The sequence below is a fragment of the Pseudopodoces humilis genome, chromosome 2 (genome assembly GCF_049639895.1).
Source record: "Pseudopodoces humilis isolate 2021_Gansu_Grassland_sample_001 chromosome 2, ASM4963989v1, whole genome shotgun sequence".
Lineage (NCBI taxonomy): Eukaryota > Metazoa > Chordata > Aves > Passeriformes > Paridae > Pseudopodoces > Pseudopodoces humilis.
Genome location: NC_142201.1, coordinates 85900695 through 85918170, shown reverse-complemented (window position 1 = coordinate 85918170; position 17476 = coordinate 85900695). Strand labels below are relative to the sequence as shown.

Here is a 17476-nt window from a genome sequence, read left to right as displayed (position 1 = left end):
TTGTCTTTGTTATTACCTTTTGATGCTTTGAAAAGAGTACTTGAACTGTACGTCAGCCTTCCAAGCAACTGACTTTGGCTATCAGTGCTACAATACTTTCTGTTCTTTTCCAGTTGCCCAAAACAACAGTCAAGAGCTTGTACATAAGTACTACAGAAAACTAGACTTTGGTACAACCTGAAAGTAGATTAAACTCCTGTATGAATAACAGTGTCTGCAAATACATTAGTTTTTGTGAAAGGACAAGAGTAGCAAAGAGTATGAGCCCTTTTAACAATAGTTTGGGCTTTGTTTCCCATCAAAACAGTTAATTATTGTTTAATGTGCCTGCCTTTGGAATCTCTGGTATCTCTGGTTCCTGACAGAGTGCTAGATTAGAGGAACCATTTGCCTGAGCTACCCTGATGCTATTTCTGGTTTTAATTACAATCTATTAAAGAACTGCAGACACCTCTCAACCTTCTGTTCCTTCTGGGAATACCAGTGCTTTCCTCTGCTTTGTGTGATTGCATCAATAGGCTTTTGTAATGGGAACTTTACAAAATGAGAAAAAAAATTGACATGGCTTTCTCTCAATTACTATGAATTACTGTTTCCATCAGTTACCATGAAAACACATTTGAGAACAAACTTACCCTTTCTTTATACATGTGGTTGCTCTAAATTGTTGAGAAAGGAATGAGTTTTTAATTTTTGGGGGGAAGGGGAGACCATGAATGATACTTAAAAATTGAAGAACATACCTGTTTGATCGTAACTCCCACTTCTGTTAGTGCATGCCTCTGGAATTTGACAGAAGCATGACTTTCTTTTCTTTTTTTCTTTTTTCTTTCTGTTTTATTAAACCACAAGTATCAAGTTATCAGTGAGAGCTGACTTTGCCAAGTAAAACAGGGTGTGCTGAATGATGTGTTACTCCATGACCTGTGTTCAACTCCATGGCAGGGTCTTGATGGCTGCTGCTGGCTTTATGACTTTGTGTCTTGTCTTGATTTCTCCACTTTACTGCACAATGTGTTAGAGGAGGCTTGTCCCTTTGTCTGCTGAATTTACTCTTTATTTCTTTATTTCTTATGGTCAACCTTCTTTAAATTGAACTCAAGTAACCTTGAAGTATCAGCCATAATTGTGTGAATGGCCATTAGAAGCTACTTTCTAAGGTCCGTACAGATGCAACAAGATTAAAAGTTGAAGTACTACTTCAGGATATAGGGAGAATGAGATGCAGGAGACTTAAGCCTTCAGACGGGAGGAGGTGGACTGACAAGGTCTGGGTTGTTGCTGCTCTGTGGATTACGCCTTGTCATTGTGTTCTGTGTTGCTTTCTTGGTTAATAGTTTGGATGGAACTTTTACTAGTGTTATGTGTCCTATTTTCCTGTTAGACATTTGAAAAGATGGGAGTTGATAAAGTAAAAGGGATAAACTGGAACAAGATGGTAGAATTGGGGCATTCAGATTTGGAAGATTAGATTGAGTCTTTTGGGATTGTGATCAAGAGGCCTTTAACAGCTTGTGTCTTCAATTCCAAAGGAAGTAGGTCTTAGTATCCCACATGTAATAAACACCTTCAAAGTCTGATCATGCTCCATGACCAAGGTCTTCTTAACTGATAATTTTTTCTGCATTATCTAAGCTGTAAGGGTGGGAGGAATGTATGGCAATTACATCCCAAATTTGGCCACAGCAGACTGGTGGCACATAATATTGTTGGTTTTCTTTTTGCCAGGTGGTCATGAGAATTTTTCCAAAATGATTGATGAGGCGGAAGTGCTGGAGTTCCCTATGGTGGTGAAGAACACGCGGGGTCATCGAGGTGGGTGTGAGGTCAGGGGTGAGAGCAAGGAGTATTCTGAGCAGCACTCCAAGATTTTGTTTCATCAAGGAATGATAGCTAAGAAGATCTGTTAGATGTTGGACTTCTTACCAATACATCTAAATTCTACCACCCTTGAATGCTGAATGTTGAATAGAGTGCAGCACTGGGAAACAGTTTTAGTAGAACTCAGTCTTGCAAGGGCAGGATGGAAAGCATTCAAAATTATGGTGCATTGGTGACTTCTATGAGGAAAGCTTTGAACTGGAATAATGGGAGGTCTGGCCTTCATGAAGTTGAAAGAAGTTGGGGGAACTTTTTCAAAGTAATTGAAGAGCACCCATTTGCAAATTATATTTAAAATAAATAGGCAAACATGGTCATTGGTACTGGCTGATGAATAAAAGTCATACTCTTCTAGGCCAATTTTCTGCACAGGTTGCTGTTCCAGCAAATGGGCCAATCCTGGTTTTGCCAAGATGTCATGCTGCTGCATAATTCACAAGAGCTAAGCAGTTCCTCTCCAAGGCATCATTCTTCCTATTCCATTTCAGGAATACAGTAGGATTATTAATTGCCCTTAGATAAAGTTTGGAGTGGGAGAAAGGCCATGGAGGTTTTTTTCTTTTGTGAATTTTAAGCTTACATTCTCATGTCTCTGTCATGAGAAATTCCATGTTCCTCAAGCAGTGTCCTGTGTTATGGAGACTTTAAATCCTATCTAAACAGAGGCTGCTCTAGTTGGGCATAGGAGCACTTGGTGGAATGCTACTGCTGCATTTCTGTTCTCTTACTTAAGGAAGGCAGTTTATCAGTTTATGTTTGTACTCTGTTAACACTGTAGCAGAATTGAATGACAGTTCTGCTACAAGAGAAAGTGTGCAGCTTTATTGCAAAACATAAATCTAGTATGACATAGAGCCCTTAAGGAAGGGGAAAAGAAGTTGGGAAATGTAGATAAAGATGGAAAGGGATGCAGTCTTGTGAGACTGGAAATTGGATAGAAAGTAGTAGAGTCTGTTTTAGGGACGGCTTTAACCAGTATGAATATAACTGGAAAAGAACTAAGAAGTCTGGTGTGCTCTGAAAATGAAAGGGAATGAAATTACTGATTTTAGGTTAAAAAATACAGGTCCTAGAGATGTTTGCTTGCAGAAAAGCTAGTGATTTGTCAAAGAGGTTTTTTTTCAGTTGTAGGATAATCCATTAATTTTATGTTTTGTGGAATCTTCTGGTAAATTATCTTGGATACTGGGGAGTGGAATGTTTTCCTCTGAATGGAGTTCTTCCATTGCAAACTTCATTCTGGACTTGTGAGCCCTTTTGAATATTGGGAAGAGCAGCTCTCAGGAACTTCCTAACAGAGAAGGAAGTGGGTGATTCTGCAGTGGCACACTAGGGACTTCAGAGTTCTTAGATGCCCAGTGTTTAACAGTTTCATGTTGTTGGTTCCCGTGTGTCAAAGCTGTAAGCTGTGGGTCCTGTCCTCTTGGATGAACAGAATTGTTATTAATTACATGTTGGCTGCTCTTTAAGTATTTCTTCCTTTTTTTTCTCTCACTAAGGACTTGTACCAAAGGAAGTTGAAAATGCAAGACCACCTCCTTAATCTAAAGCTTTTTTCTTTTTCCTTGCTTCTTTTTCTTTTTTTTTAAACTCATGTCTCCTCAGCTCTGTCAGTACTTTAACACTTAAAAGCACGGAATCAGTGGAACTCTGTTGTCCATGGAAGAATTGGTAGCGGATAATGTATAACCCACAGATGGGGCCTCTGAGAATGGGCACTGTGCTGGTCAGAGGTTTTACTTTCATGTGCTGAATCATTGATGCAGCTCAGATGGCTAAGTGCTTTCAACATCCCGATGTTCTTTCCTCCATACAGGTAAAGCTGTGTTCCTGGCACGAGACAAGCACCATTTGGCAGACCTAAGCCATTTGATCCGTCACGATGCCCCTTACTTATTTCAAAAATACGTTAAGGAGTCCCATGGCAAGGATGTGCGCGTCATCGTAGTGGGAGGCCGTGTGGTGGGCACCATGCTCCGCTGCTCAACAGATGGGAGGATGCAGAGTAACTGCTCACTTGGTAGGAAAAGCATTGCTCATAGTTTTGATCAGGATATTTCAACCCAGTTGAAAAACCATAAAACTGACTGAAATAAGCTGCAGGTGTTATTTTGTGTTAATTTTGCTTGCTGCTGGGGGTTTAAAGGGGAAACACAAGAATAAGGATTAAGTAAGAAGCATGTTGAGCAAACACAGAAGGAGAGATGATTTTTGCTCAAAGTATTTGGTAGGTGGGATGATGACAAGCAGGGGAAAGTTCTGGAACACAAATGGAGCAACTTGATGTGGTAATGGCAGTTTGATACTAATGTCATATTATCATTTGTTTCATCCTGAGAGGAACAGAAAATGAAGGAAGACAGAAACAACCCTTAAGGGGGGTGGAGGAGTCAGTCAGTTGGCAAGAGAGTAGAAGAAAATGTTAAGTGAGCAAAGTGTTGAAGGCAGTAAGCAATTGGATTGCACTGTGCATCTTCTGTGGTACCTTAAGTCTGTCAGATTCCTCCCTGTTACCTCTTCCCCCAGAGACCATATCTGGGAGAAAGAGGAGGTTACTGCATTGATTGTAGCATACTCAGAACTAAGATTCTGCAGAGTTTTGGGTGTTGGACATGGGGGTTTCTGAGGGTAAAAGGAGGAAGTATGTTTGAGGGTGCCTGGCTGAAACTGTACAGAACCTGAGCAGGGATGGGGCAAAGTGTGTTCATGTGTAGTGCAGTTTTGGTTAGTCAAAATGCCTCAGAGATTTTAGTTACTGCTTCATGCAGAGGAAATATAGCCTGAAATATTTTTCTGAATGTTTGTTTTTTTGGTTTTTTTTCTTATTGTTTGGTTTATTTTTAAATTTAAGTATTGTGATAGATGAAGCTTGAGTCAGTTAATACCTAGGTGATGGACTGTGAACTTGACCAGCTGAAGTTCAGACACAAATGTTCCCTAATTCTTGCTTTGGAGACAGTAACCTGTGATAGCAAGTTGAGAGGGATGTGAGCAGATGATAGTCTTAATCCCCCTTCCCCTCAATTATATCTACAGTTAGAGTTGTAGTCTTAGCAATAGCTCTAGGTTTAATTTTGCTGAAATATTTCTTGTGATCACTTACAAACATGTAAGGAAAACCTCTGTCTTAGAAGGAACAAGGGTGGTTTCTTAGTTCATTTTTTTCATATTCTGGGATCATAAAAATGTGTATTTTTTCCTGACGAAAAAAGTCATCGCTTAACTGTTTTTAAACAAATCATAATCTTGACCTGCCAAAGGCAGGTCAGACTCTTTAAAAATCCTGGTGTGGAATCAAGTTCATTAGTAGTCACAGTGGGAAAGAGGTCACTTTCTGAGTCATCGGCAGTGTGCTTGCAGGCTCACTTTGAAGCTTCTCAACCGAAAAGCACCACCCGATTGAGAAGGATGTCAGTCACCTGTGACCTGTGTGCAGACAGCAAGTTTTTTCACTTTTTCCAGGTGGTGTAGGAATGATGTGCACGCTGAGCGAACAAGGCAAGCAGTTGGCAGTCCAAGTGTCAAACATCCTGGGGATGGATGTGTGCGGCATTGACCTGCTGATGAAGGACGACGGCTCATTCTACGTCTGCGAGGCCAATGCAAATGTAGGTTTCATTGCCTTTGACAAGGCTTGTAATTTAGATGTAGCTGGTATCATAGCGGACTATGCCGCTTCCCTGCTGGCCCCCGGCCGCTTGACGCGGCGCATGTCCTTGCTCTCCGTGGTGTCCACGGCCAGCGAGACTAGCGAGCCAGAGCTGGGCCCTCCAGCTGGGGCCGCTGTCGACAACATGAGTGCTAGCTCCAGCTCTGTCGACAGCGACCCTGAGACCACGGAGAGAGAGTTGCTCACCAAGCTCCCGGGGGCTCTCTTCAACATGAACCAGCTATTAGCCAATGAGATCAAGCTCCTTGTGGAGTGATGCCACATGTAAATAGGTGACCAACAGAACTCTCTCTTGTACATTTTTTTTTTAAACCAACTTGCAATGCTGTTTATCAGAGATGCTGAGAGGAATGAGGAAAGGGGGGTGGGTGTGTCAGTCAAGAGAGCAAAAGTAAAAGTCACACGTGCTGTGATTGCTGTCCCTACTTATTTGCGGAACATTAAATTGTCTTCATTCTTCACCAGTTTTACTGTGGAGATGCTCAGTCCATAACCAAGCAGCAATATTGTTTGGATGCTGCTTTGGTCCCCAGATGTATTGCAGTTCCTGTGTTTTCATGGGCAAGCACTGAAGCGTGATTCACACTTGAAGATTTTCAGAAAGTTGTCTGACAGCTCTCTAGAAAGTTTTGTGAATTACCGCACCAGTTAAGTCTCTTCTACCTCTGTAAGGCTTGATCCTGTAAATTTCTGAGTGCCTCAAATTATTTATGTGAGTTGAAGGTGTTAAATACCAAGTATTTCAAAATTCCTGGATACCTACTGTTCCTACTCTTGTAGATTGGAGCTGTAAGTTCAGGATCCTTTCAAAGTCATCACTTTCTGACCTTGCAGGATACGGCCTTTCAAATGATGAGGCTGAGAGAAGTGTCAGTTGACTTAATGTGAACTTTCTGTAAAAATCTGTAAATTGTGCCATCTTGGTATTAAGTGGCAGCTTTGTGTCTAAATTTCGTTATAAAGCTTTTAAAGGAGGATGCTTCTGTTTTTCTCATTTCAAATCCTGATTTTGGAAGGTATATAGGGGAATTGGTCATATTCTATTTGTGGGCAGAAGTGGCACGTTTTTAACTATTTTTTGCATGGTTGGAGGAGATAAACAGCACTGTAATGTTTGGTATACAAAATGATGTTTAATCTAATGTGAAAAAGAATTACACTAGTTTAAAGCAAATGTGCATCGACTTGTATTTGTTAGTGTTTTAGTCTTTCTGAGAGAGATCTGCAATGTTAATGTTCCTTTTTCTTTAATACATGCTAGTCCAACACTCCCTTCTCTATGCCTGCATCTTTAACAGTGGCCAAAGTGAAAACACCACAGACTGTTTGTTAAGAAAACACTGAGTTATAGCCTGTACATTGGTGGGGGGGGGGGTTGTTGTTTGTTTTCATTTTTTGCTTTTTTTTTTGGAGGGAGGAATGTGGTAAGGTGTGGAGGAGGGAAGAGCTGGTTAAAAGTGATTAGTCATCCAGAGGAACTTTAGAATAAAGCTGCAGTTCATACAATACTTACCAGGCTTACTTTTTCCCCACTGGACATAAAAAAACCAATGCTGGCATAAATCCAAAGAGTATAACTGGGGAGAAATATTCAGTTCTTAGTTTTGGAAAACATGTGGCAGATTTGAAAAAAAAAAAAAAAAAAAAAAAAAAAAAAAAAAAAAGGAAAAAGGAGAGAAAAAAAGAGCTCAGCCAGAGTTAAAAAAAGAAAAATAACCTAGGTCCACAAACAATTAAGGGATTAATCCTGGACCCTTATGTATGTGTGGTGTGAGTGCACACACTTGTGTGTGTTTGTGTGTGCACAATTGTTTTGCTTTATTTTTTTGAGGATGTAGGCTGTTTAGCTCCTAATTTTTTTCCAGACTTCCTGATTTTCCTTAATCCTTCTGGCTGTGCATTTTATCATTAGCCTTGAGCTGGTTTGGAAAACAGATAACCAAAACAGATACTGAGTCCATTTTTCAGTCCCTGTCTTCCTCCTCCTTTTCCTCTTCCTTCTCCCTTTTCATTCCCCTTTTGTTCTCGGGGTTCATAAAGCCCTGGAACTATATATATATATAAATATATATATAAAGATAAGCCTCTTTTTTAAAAACAAAAAGTAAAGCGTTTACAATTGAAAAATCATCTTGTGAAAACAGGTTTGTTTGGAGGGGGGTTGTGTGTGTGCAATGCTGCTGTTTTCTGGATACTTTAATGGAGCATGTCCCATGTACCCTCTGAGGTTCTGCACTGCCCACCTCTGTGGCCCTTCCTCACCTCTCTGCTGCTCTGCTGTTTTACCTTCACTTGGACCTTAAACACAACTCACGGACACTATGCAGAGAGTCTTCAAGAGGCAATAAACAGAACAGTATTAACCTACTTTATGGAGGTTTGATCATGCTTCTTTGTACAGTTTGGTTTTTTTATTTTAAAAGGAATGTAATAAAATGGCTTTTTTTTTTTTTGTAGAATTAAATATTATTATTAAAATCAAGTGAAAGGTTGACTGTTGGTGTTAAGCAGGAGGGTGGACCAACTGGTCCAGCAAAAAAAGGATCTTCAGCAGTAAAGGTATTTTCAAATCCTTACTGAGCCTTCAAGTGCACAGGTTATACCTGAAGAATATAAAGGTCTTCAAATTCCATGAAGAGTTACAGAACGACAGAACATGAAGTAATCTAATTCTCTAGTTACTGAGCAGTAAACTGTCTCTTCCAAGAGCTCTACTTCCCTTGCTTGTTTATCCGAGAGGAATTTGGGGTGGAGGGTGGCTCTTTATTTTTTTTTCTTATTCTTTCTTTTTTTTTTCTTTTTTTGGTGTGTGTTTTTTGTTTTGTTTTGTTTTTCTTTTTTTTGCCTCTTCCTTTTTACTGGTAGGTGCCTGCACTCCTTGAGAGGCTGATAGGATCAACCCTTCCCTTTCTAGCTGTGACATACATTGAGCACGTGTGGAATAACAGCAGGGAGTAAACATGTGCTAGTTGGTGTACTGGGGCCTTTGTGTTTCTATCACAGGAAACATCTTTCAGAGGAAAGAGCTGTTAACTGAATATTCTGGATTGTTTTTTTGAGTCTCCATAGTATCTTGTAGCTCACAGGAACCTTGCATTTCTAGCACCCTTTCAGAATGTCTAGGTTACACCTCACAGTTGTAAAATTTGTGAAGTAAACATAAGATTTTAAGAAGACCAAGCGGGTTGAGAGATTTGCAGTTTGACTCCCTTCTGATAAGTTGCTTCTCTGGTTGGTGCTTCCATTACTAGTTTGGAGATAAGTCCATAGTGGTCACAGAGGGAGACAGGATTTAAAATATCATATACATGTGTTTGGACATTGGGTATCGATGCTATGTGAAAACCTTGCTCGAGGGTTCATTTATACAAATGGGCACACTTATCTCATGTATTCACTCCCTACTTACCCTGTGCTCCTGAAAGAGTGAAGCACAAAGAATGGCCTGGGGATGCAAGGGGGGGGTCTCTTGTTTTTACTTAAAGGAAAAAACACCAACAAAACTAGCCCGTGGTAACCAGGCAGTTTTTCCCATTGAAGGTGAACTCCACAGATGTCAGCTTTATACACATTATTTTCTTCAGTTCCATGTGCTGAAAATCACATGCTAAACTTCCATACAGTTGCACAAACACTACCTCCATCTGTGGGTTTGGAAGCATGTGCTGAAAAAATGGTCAGCATAGTGGTGGATTACAGTAGTGCCAATACAGCTGATGGTGATACTATTTTTGTATATTTTAGTGTTTGAAAGAGCCAGTTAGAAACTCTTGTTTGCAAGAATAAGTTTCTTAGCTACATCTGATGAAATTTTGTTCTTTTTTTTTTGTAACACTGGAGATTTTCTTCTGTTCAACTTACTGTGTTTGTAATTGATGTCATGCTGTCGATGTATGGATTGTATCTTAATCCTTGTATTTAATGCTTTAATGTGTTTTATAAAATCTTTTTTTGTAATGTTACAACACCTTATCTGTAAAACAGTGTCAATGCTTGATGTTTACATTGACTGCTACATTTTTTGTTCTGAGCTGATGGTCAATATCGACGCCTTTCTCCCACTTCATGTGCTATCTTTGCCGTGTGGTATTTGCTCAGGAAATAACCTCTGGAACAACTGGGTATGTCAGACGCAAAGGAGATACTTCTTCAGATGTTATACCAGACTACAAAATCCAACAAATGAAACCAGTGACGCTTGCTAAATTCTCTCATTGCAAAAATCTGTCTGTTAATTACATAAGGGACCATAAGGGCTTAGAGAGACTTTGAAAACAGATTGTACAGTATCTTTCTCATGGCTCACTCTTTTTGAGAAGGTTTATGGGCTTTATGGCTGGTGTGAGACACACGACCCACTCCTGTTCTCTCTATGGAATAGTAGGTGCTCGGACAGGTAACTTCTGTTGCTACTGTCTTTTTTAATTTTAATTTTTTCACTGTTCTAGGAATTGTTTTAAACTGAATACTTACAGGATTTATAACCAGGTGTTTGCTGCCTTTTCCTTTGTTTTATTTCTTTACATCTTTCTTAACCTTTGAGGGTGACTTTTGGAGCATTCTGATGGTGGATCTGCTGTTGGAAGTCTCCAGGCCTCTCATGTTTCTAATTTGAGTTGGAAAGCTTTTGTTTTGTTTATTTGTTTAAAACAATGACACAAATTAGCTGCACGGATTTCGGGTGGGATTTGTTGTTGCACTGTTTTGGGTAACTTATTCTCCCTTTTTCTACAGAAATGTGTTCTAACAGTTCACACTTTGTTACTGTTCTTTGCAAAACTTTTCAGGAGCCAAAAAAGTCAAACAATCCAGAGAAAACCCCTTCTCCCCTTTCCGATGGCAAGAGTGAGAACTTATGAAAGTCCTTGCGAATGTTCCTTCCTAAACTTTTCCCCCCAGTAATGCAAGCTGGTAAAATGGTAAACGCAGCAGTTTGGTGACATCCAAAACCGACCTGTTGTCAGGTAAATTGACACTTTTCTGCTCTTACTCTAACCTTCATAAGTTTGCTAACTTGTCTGCCTTCCTTTCTTCCCATCAGTTCATTTTGGTGATACTTGTTGAATGATTTCTTTAACAGGATTTAGAGAAAACCCTGCTTTACTTCCTTATTTCCCCTCCTTATACTTGTTGACTTTTAAGAAAACTGTCATTGTGACTTGCTTTACTCAGGTGAGAAAAGAGTGAGTCCCTCATGCAACTGTATGAGGGATAGTTTTGTAATACATTAATTCCACCTCCTCTTCATCAGTTCTAGATAGTTTGTCTCCAAGTGTACTATTTTAGCTTAGATTTTTGAAAGATGCATTGCTTTCTGTTTGCTAAGCGAACATAAAATATAACTGCAGAAGTAAGTAGTTGATAGGAACAAAAAACTAGTACTAAGAATGTTAATTCTATTAAAATTCAATAGAACAGGATCCTGTAAAGAGGACAGATGGACGAATATGTGTGTTGCGGAAAAAGACTTGAGCTGATGTGGAGGATGGGGTGACACATTTTATCTTGCCCTTACTGCTGTATCAAAGCACTTGTATATTTTGTCCTTCTCTGGTAGCTCTCTCCCTTAATCTCAAACAATGTAAAAGTACTGGGTATTTAATATTTTTTACTTAATTTAAGGGGGAGAATCTTGTATTTTGCTCAGAAGTAAAATATCAGACAATTGGAATACCATTCCAAGTTGAAGAATGTTAGCCTACAGATAGGCTTCCAAGTTTCCTGATGCAGTATTATATTTCTGATGACATCTGTAAAGAATTAGCACTTGTTTCAGATTATTTTTCTGTGTACATTAATTACTCCTCCATACCATCATAAAATAGTCTATTTTTCGTAGTCTCAGTTTATATTTTCCTGAAAGAAAGCAAACTTACCAGCAATATAATAAATTGCAGCTTCAAATTAAGGTGGGAGGGAATAATTTTAGAGCCAAATTTTGCTCTCAATTACACTGAGATAAACCTGGAATCACTCTGTGGAAGTCAGTGGAGTGATACCCGATTTCACTGGTATAATTGAGTGTATAATTTGTGTCTTTAATTTTACTTGCAAGGTAATTTTACAAACCTGTTATACTTATGTTTCCAATGCTTTTTCCTTTCAGACACACCCACTTCTTGCGTCTCAGCATTGGGCAGGCCTATTCCTTTATTTGTGTATATTTTTGTGCATCAGCTGCTATAGGACACGGGTGTAACACTTTCAGGCATGTGGTTGGGTGTCTTTTTGGGGTTTGTAATAATGTCTAAAAATAAGAATTTCTTTTCCTCAGATTTATTAGTTGATTCATGTTGGATCACAGTTTTGCATCTCTAACCTGATTTTAGATACATACTATGTGAAGATTTTTTTGAAAGAAATACAGTACTAGTTCTTTGCAGAGTCTGCAATTGATCTTTGGTGGGGAGAGTTGACCAAAATGTACTGCATTCTGCAATAGTTGAAGTTTTAATATTTAACGTAGCTTGAAAGGTGGTTTTACAGATCATGCTCCTTCCTCTTTATGGAATGGCTTTCAAAGCCTTGTATTGATCTTGGTTGTGCCCAGTGCTTTGCCTAGTGTATGGGGAAATGTAGAACTTGAATAGGCCATGACTTCTTAGACAAGGGATGATGATTATGTGCATGCTGAACAAGAACTTCTTCTATATGCCCTTCTGCTGCAACAGAATAATAAAACTGGTAGGTGGCAGCAGCAGCAGCAGCAGCAGCAGCAGCAGCAGAAGACACTCATGACTGTGACCTGAAAAACCTCCAGTACTGGGAGAAATGGATTGCAAAATACTAACTGGAGTAAGGGGAATGGAGAAGAGAGGCAGAGTCCCTGAACTGTCCCTTTGAATGGTGAGTCTGATTTACAGAATTCTGACCATCAAAAGACTGCCTGTAATACAAGAGGCACATTGATCTATCTCAGTTTTTGGTTACCTGGTGTCATAATTCTCATCTTTGATTCAACATTCCAGTTTCCCCTCTGCCTTTATAAGGCACAGTACTTGTTACAAAAAAATAAATTTTGCCAAAATTGCCACATATTTAGAGTACTGGCAAATAAGGCTGAAAGGAATTTGTCTAGCCCAGTCATTCTCTGCTCCACAGAAGACTGATCATATTTGTGCCATTGGTGTTTATTGTTTATTGTAACCTAGTTTAAAAACCAAGGAATACCTGAGGAAGATTTAGCAATCCTATGGAATTTTTTTTATGAAGGTGAAAAACATCTCTGCTGTCAGCCAATGATCAGCCTCATAGGTTGAGAGCCCAACTGCTTCTTTTTGCTACTTAAGAGCAACATATATATATATTTATACACACACACACACACACACACACACATATATATATGCCTTAGAAATGCCTTGATCATAAAGAACAGTGTTTTTTATGGAGATTTCCTAAATCTCAAGGTAGCAAAAAAAGGTTTGGATCACCAACAGTTAAAATTCTTTTTGGAAGTGGGAAATACAAATTATATAATGTTTCTGAATTAGTGGTTAAGAGTTGGTAGGTTCAGCCACCTCTTTAGTTCTGAATGGCTCTAAAACTTCTTTGATTGTATATTCCTATCATAAAAAACATTTTTGAGCGTACACCCAATAAATTGTTTTTACAAGTTATATATGTGTATTACTAAATACATTGTAAAACTTACTTAAAACTGAGAAGTTAAAAAAGGATGAGCTAAAGATTAAATGAAGACTATTTTTTAAACATTTACTTGACTGTAGTTATTAATGGTGAAAAAAACATTTTCACCCTGCAGCCTTACAGATTGTCTTGCAAAGCTCCCTGGGGAGCACGGGCTCCTCTTTGGAGACCACTGTTGTAGACACCATAAATACTTATTGTTGCAGATGTCACCAGGATCTTCCACTGTAACAAAACCTCCACGCTAAGTAATTCTCCTACTAGAGATTAAAATGCTGACTCTCTAGTAGGATGACTGCGCCTTCTTAACAGAAAATAAGAGGAGAGAACAACACCGGAAGCACTGACAAACTGCTTGACATAGGAGAAGTTTGAATCTGTATCAGCTGAAAATATAGAGAAACATGTCTAAGTGGATTGGGAAAAAGGAATTGTATCAGAATATTTACTAATACACAGAATACAGCAGTAGCTTTTGTATTTTCATAAATGTTTCTACTTCATTTACAGCTAAGTATTAGTTGATAAATTCCAAATTCTGTTTTCTCTTGCTGCCTGGGGTAGTCACACTAAAATCAGGAACAACACTTACATACAAGAACTAAGCTGGATCTGAATTTTGATATCCAGGCAACTAAATAGTCTCCAGTACACATCAGGTACCACTTAGGACTGTGGTCAACTGGTGTTCTTATCTCATTAGTTTCTTAGTTATCATTCAGCCTTTGAAAGAATTCTGTGGACCGTAGGCTGGAAATCCCAGAACTGAGTTTTTACAGAGTGAAACGAGATTGCATGTGCAAAGTGGAAAATACTTTGGATAGAGAATTGATTAGAATCTGGTTAAATATAATAAGGAGCGAAGTCTGTATGTGAGATGAAGCTTGTAGAGAAAGGGTTTTAAATCCAGTCAGGCTGGAGATGTGATGGAGAGAAATAGTTCCTTGTAGTAGAGGCAATGGAGTCTGAAGCCTATGTCAGTCTGTCACCAGAGATAGAAGTGAGGCCTGAAATCAGCTTTTGCTCATCTTGAGCATTTCCAGCTGTTGCTGTAAGGATGAATCTCACCAGACTTTCTGTACATAACACATGCTAGGCATACTGGCCTTTGGGAACTGGATCTTGGGGAGATGAGCTGAAAGTTCCATTGATGCACAAACTAATTGTAGCACCTGCCTACTTGAATGGGTGGTCATATGGATTAAAAGCATTACTACAGTGAGTTTACATGACAGCAACATTTGGGAAGAAGGGTGTTCCTCTGGCCCTGGACATGGACTTGTTTGACTCAATACTCCTGTAACTGCTGCTTCTCAGCATAGTAGGAGATAGAGGCACATAAATGTATGTGAACTTTTTTTAATGAGCAGAAAGCAAGATGACTTAGTCAACTGGTCAGGAAAGAATTTTTTTTGTTTTTTTGGTTATAAACAGGAAGGCATTTAGAACACTTTCAGATCCTCTGCGGTTCTCCATGTAGCTGTCAGTACAAAAGAATTTTGGTTTTGTTTGTTTTCTTTTAGATGTGACATAGCAAAGCATCCTGTTTTCTGCAGCTTTGATGTGGTAGAGATTTGAAGAAGACAGATTATTTTTCATTTTTGTCATAGACTTTCATAGGCAGGCAAGGAGTGATATTTGTGAAAGGAGGGAGTGGATGCAGACTGAATAGTAGGTGATGAATTAGACTGATAAAAAAGTTAACATTCACATTGCACCCATGCAAGGTGTTTTCAAGGTATTTCTGCATCCTTTGTTCGCTTTAGAAACAGTACAAGTGTTACTAGAATATACAGAGTCTGCATAGTAATATGTCAGTGTATTAAGCTCTGCAAAGTCTGTGCATGAGTGGCTTATAAAAGATTTATGTGAATTTCTGCATGTCTGCTTTTTTATTTGGAGGCAGATTGCTGTATGCAGCTATGTACAGTGTTCTGTCTTAGGGTAATAGATATTTTTTGCTTATTTGGAAGGAGGGAAGTGTGTTTGGGCAGCTAAATATATAATACTGTTATCCATTTCTATAGGAAACAGAACATCTAAGAAAAAGTATTTTTGTGTTAAAAAAATTACAATATAATTGAGGTTTTTAATACAGGAATGAAAAAGAAATGTTACATTAGAGGTCATTGGAATTTTTTTCAATAATGTGTTCTAATAGCAAGAAACTAATTTCACAGAATCACAGTATCAGTTAGGTTGGAACAGACGACTGAGGCCATCAAGTCCCAGCCTTTGAACAAACACCATCTTGTCAGGTAGACCATGGCACTAAGTGCCACATCCAGTCTTTTCAGACACTTCCAGGAATGATTACTCCACTGCTTCACTGGTTCCAATGCTTGACAACCCGTCTCTGATCAAATTCCTCCTCATGTCCAACGTGAACCTCATTCACTGTTGTAATATACAAAATTAAATAGAAAAATAATTAATTTATCACATTTGTACATTTCCAGGCTATGTGCTAATTTACAGAATTTGTTAGGGCAATCCCTCTTGTACACATTAGCATTTGTAGTTAGAGAGGGAGGGAAGATCCATATTATATAAGCCAGTAACCCAGTGGTTGCTAACTCTTTGTCCAGTCATGCATTTCTTCTATACAGATTTCCTGGAAACAGTGACACTGCTGAGCTTCCTTGATGCTTAGTTTATCTTTGTTGCAAAATAGTTACATTTTGGGGAGAGAGGAACTGAGTTTCCTCTCCTGGCTGCTACCGTGTGAAGCACTGCCTGGTCTTAATTCTCTGTGTTCTTTCTGTTCAGTGGTATTGTGCATTAAGCCTGAAACTTGCATTTTGTGAGTTTTAGGAGGAAACTTGGTGTGCTTGTGTATATATTTCTCCATGCATCTAACAAACACAAGGTGACAGAAACAACACAAATGCTACTGTTACCCTGCCCACCGACCTTTGCATTGTATGGGAGGGGTAGTGCAGTTGTAATGTGGTGTAGGAATGCTTGTCCGTGCCTAGGTAGAAATGGTTGTTTACTGGATGGCAAATGCTGAAGCTTTCTCAGTGGGAGAACTGGGCAGGAAAAGTCTGGAGTTTGACTTTGCTAAACTTTTACACAATTTTTCCTCCACATGAAATATTTCCACAGGAATCTAATGCTTGTGAAAGATGCTGGATCACCAGGTGCAGAGATTGAACTCTACCCACTGGAAAGGTAACAGGAACTAGATTTTATCTTCAGAACACAACCTTCACTGCATCTTACTCCTTGACCTGGAAAGGCCTTTTCCAAGGTCAGAAGAGGAGTTTGGTACCCATGGCTTAGTCCTTTGTGTGTCTGTGACGCAGCTATCAGGGAGGCCAGATAGGTGCTGGATACAGAGATTTTTTTTATGATGTCTGCTTGCATTTCTGATGTTCATATTTTGGACCAAAGACTAACTTCTTCAATGATTTATTTCTTTAGGTTTTTCTACAGCGACAGGAGGTCTTCCCTTGCATCTCATGGGAACATTTAGCGTTTTGATAATGCCTCCTTCACAATGAAGGGAAGAAAGGATGGATCAGCAGGGATGTGCAATGGAGTGATGTCCACACATGGCATTAACGGTCATGATCCCTGTCCTCACTTGGAGAATTGAATAAAAGAGTTGAATTGTAATTCATGAGAGTGTGAGATTCTTTTTGGTACTTTTTGCACCATCTCCCATTTCTTGAAGGATTTAACTTCAGAAATTTGTTGATACTGTATCAAAGCTGCAGCTAAGCCAGAAGAGCAAAACCTATTGGATATTCCTCACTTTATTAACCTTTTCTTTAACTCCAGGAATTTCATTCCTAAGAGTTCTAAATGCTTTATATTTACATGAATAATTTTCCCAAATGCCTTAGAAACTTTAGCCTTTGGTTTTATAAGTCATGTTCCGAGTTCAACTAAGTCACTGAGGATACAAGTGTCTCCTGAATTGTAAAAGTGAAGTCACCATACTGATCAAGCTATACTTCATGGTCACTTTGGTGACTGCTAGAGAAAAAGAGAAGCAACTTGGTTAACCTACCAGAGATAATATATGCCTTTAGATTTTGAAGCTGTAGTGTCAGGGCTTGTTACAGACATGGGCATACACATTCATACTATCTATAGTTTCTGAATACAGCTAATCTCTAAAATCCATGGGTCATAGATCTTGCACATGGCTCTCTTGGTTTGTTGTTAGTGAAGCACTGTAAAGAATTAGATGCATACTGATGGCATTTCCATAATGTGCATACTTGAAATTTATACAAAATTTACAAAAGTGGAGCAAAAAAAGGG

At 39.0% G+C, this 17476-nt stretch overlaps 1 protein-coding gene across 6 annotated transcripts in view; it reads left to right on the top strand.

The window, feature by feature from the left end:
• The window catches only part of RIMKLB (ribosomal modification protein rimK like family member B), a 53341-nt gene extending 36519 nt beyond the window's left edge, over nt 1-16822 (top strand). For 5 of the 6 annotated variants that reach the window (XR_015771859.1, XR_015771860.1, XR_015771861.1 and 2 more), the window contains exons 5-9: nt 1729-1815; nt 3698-3901; nt 5344-12397; nt 16310-16375; nt 16628-16822. Coding sequence is in view for 1 of the 6 variants with exons in the window: in XM_088051402.1 (XP_087907528.1) it covers nt 1729-1815; nt 3698-3901; nt 5344-5807 (755 nt within the window). In the remaining 5 variants the exon portion in view is untranslated. Of the gene's footprint in view, nt 1-1728; nt 1816-3697; nt 3902-5343 lie in introns of all 6 variants that reach the window. The other variant, XM_088051402.1, reaches the window with a different exon arrangement.
• The last annotated feature ends 654 nt before the right edge of the window (nt 16823-17476 follow it).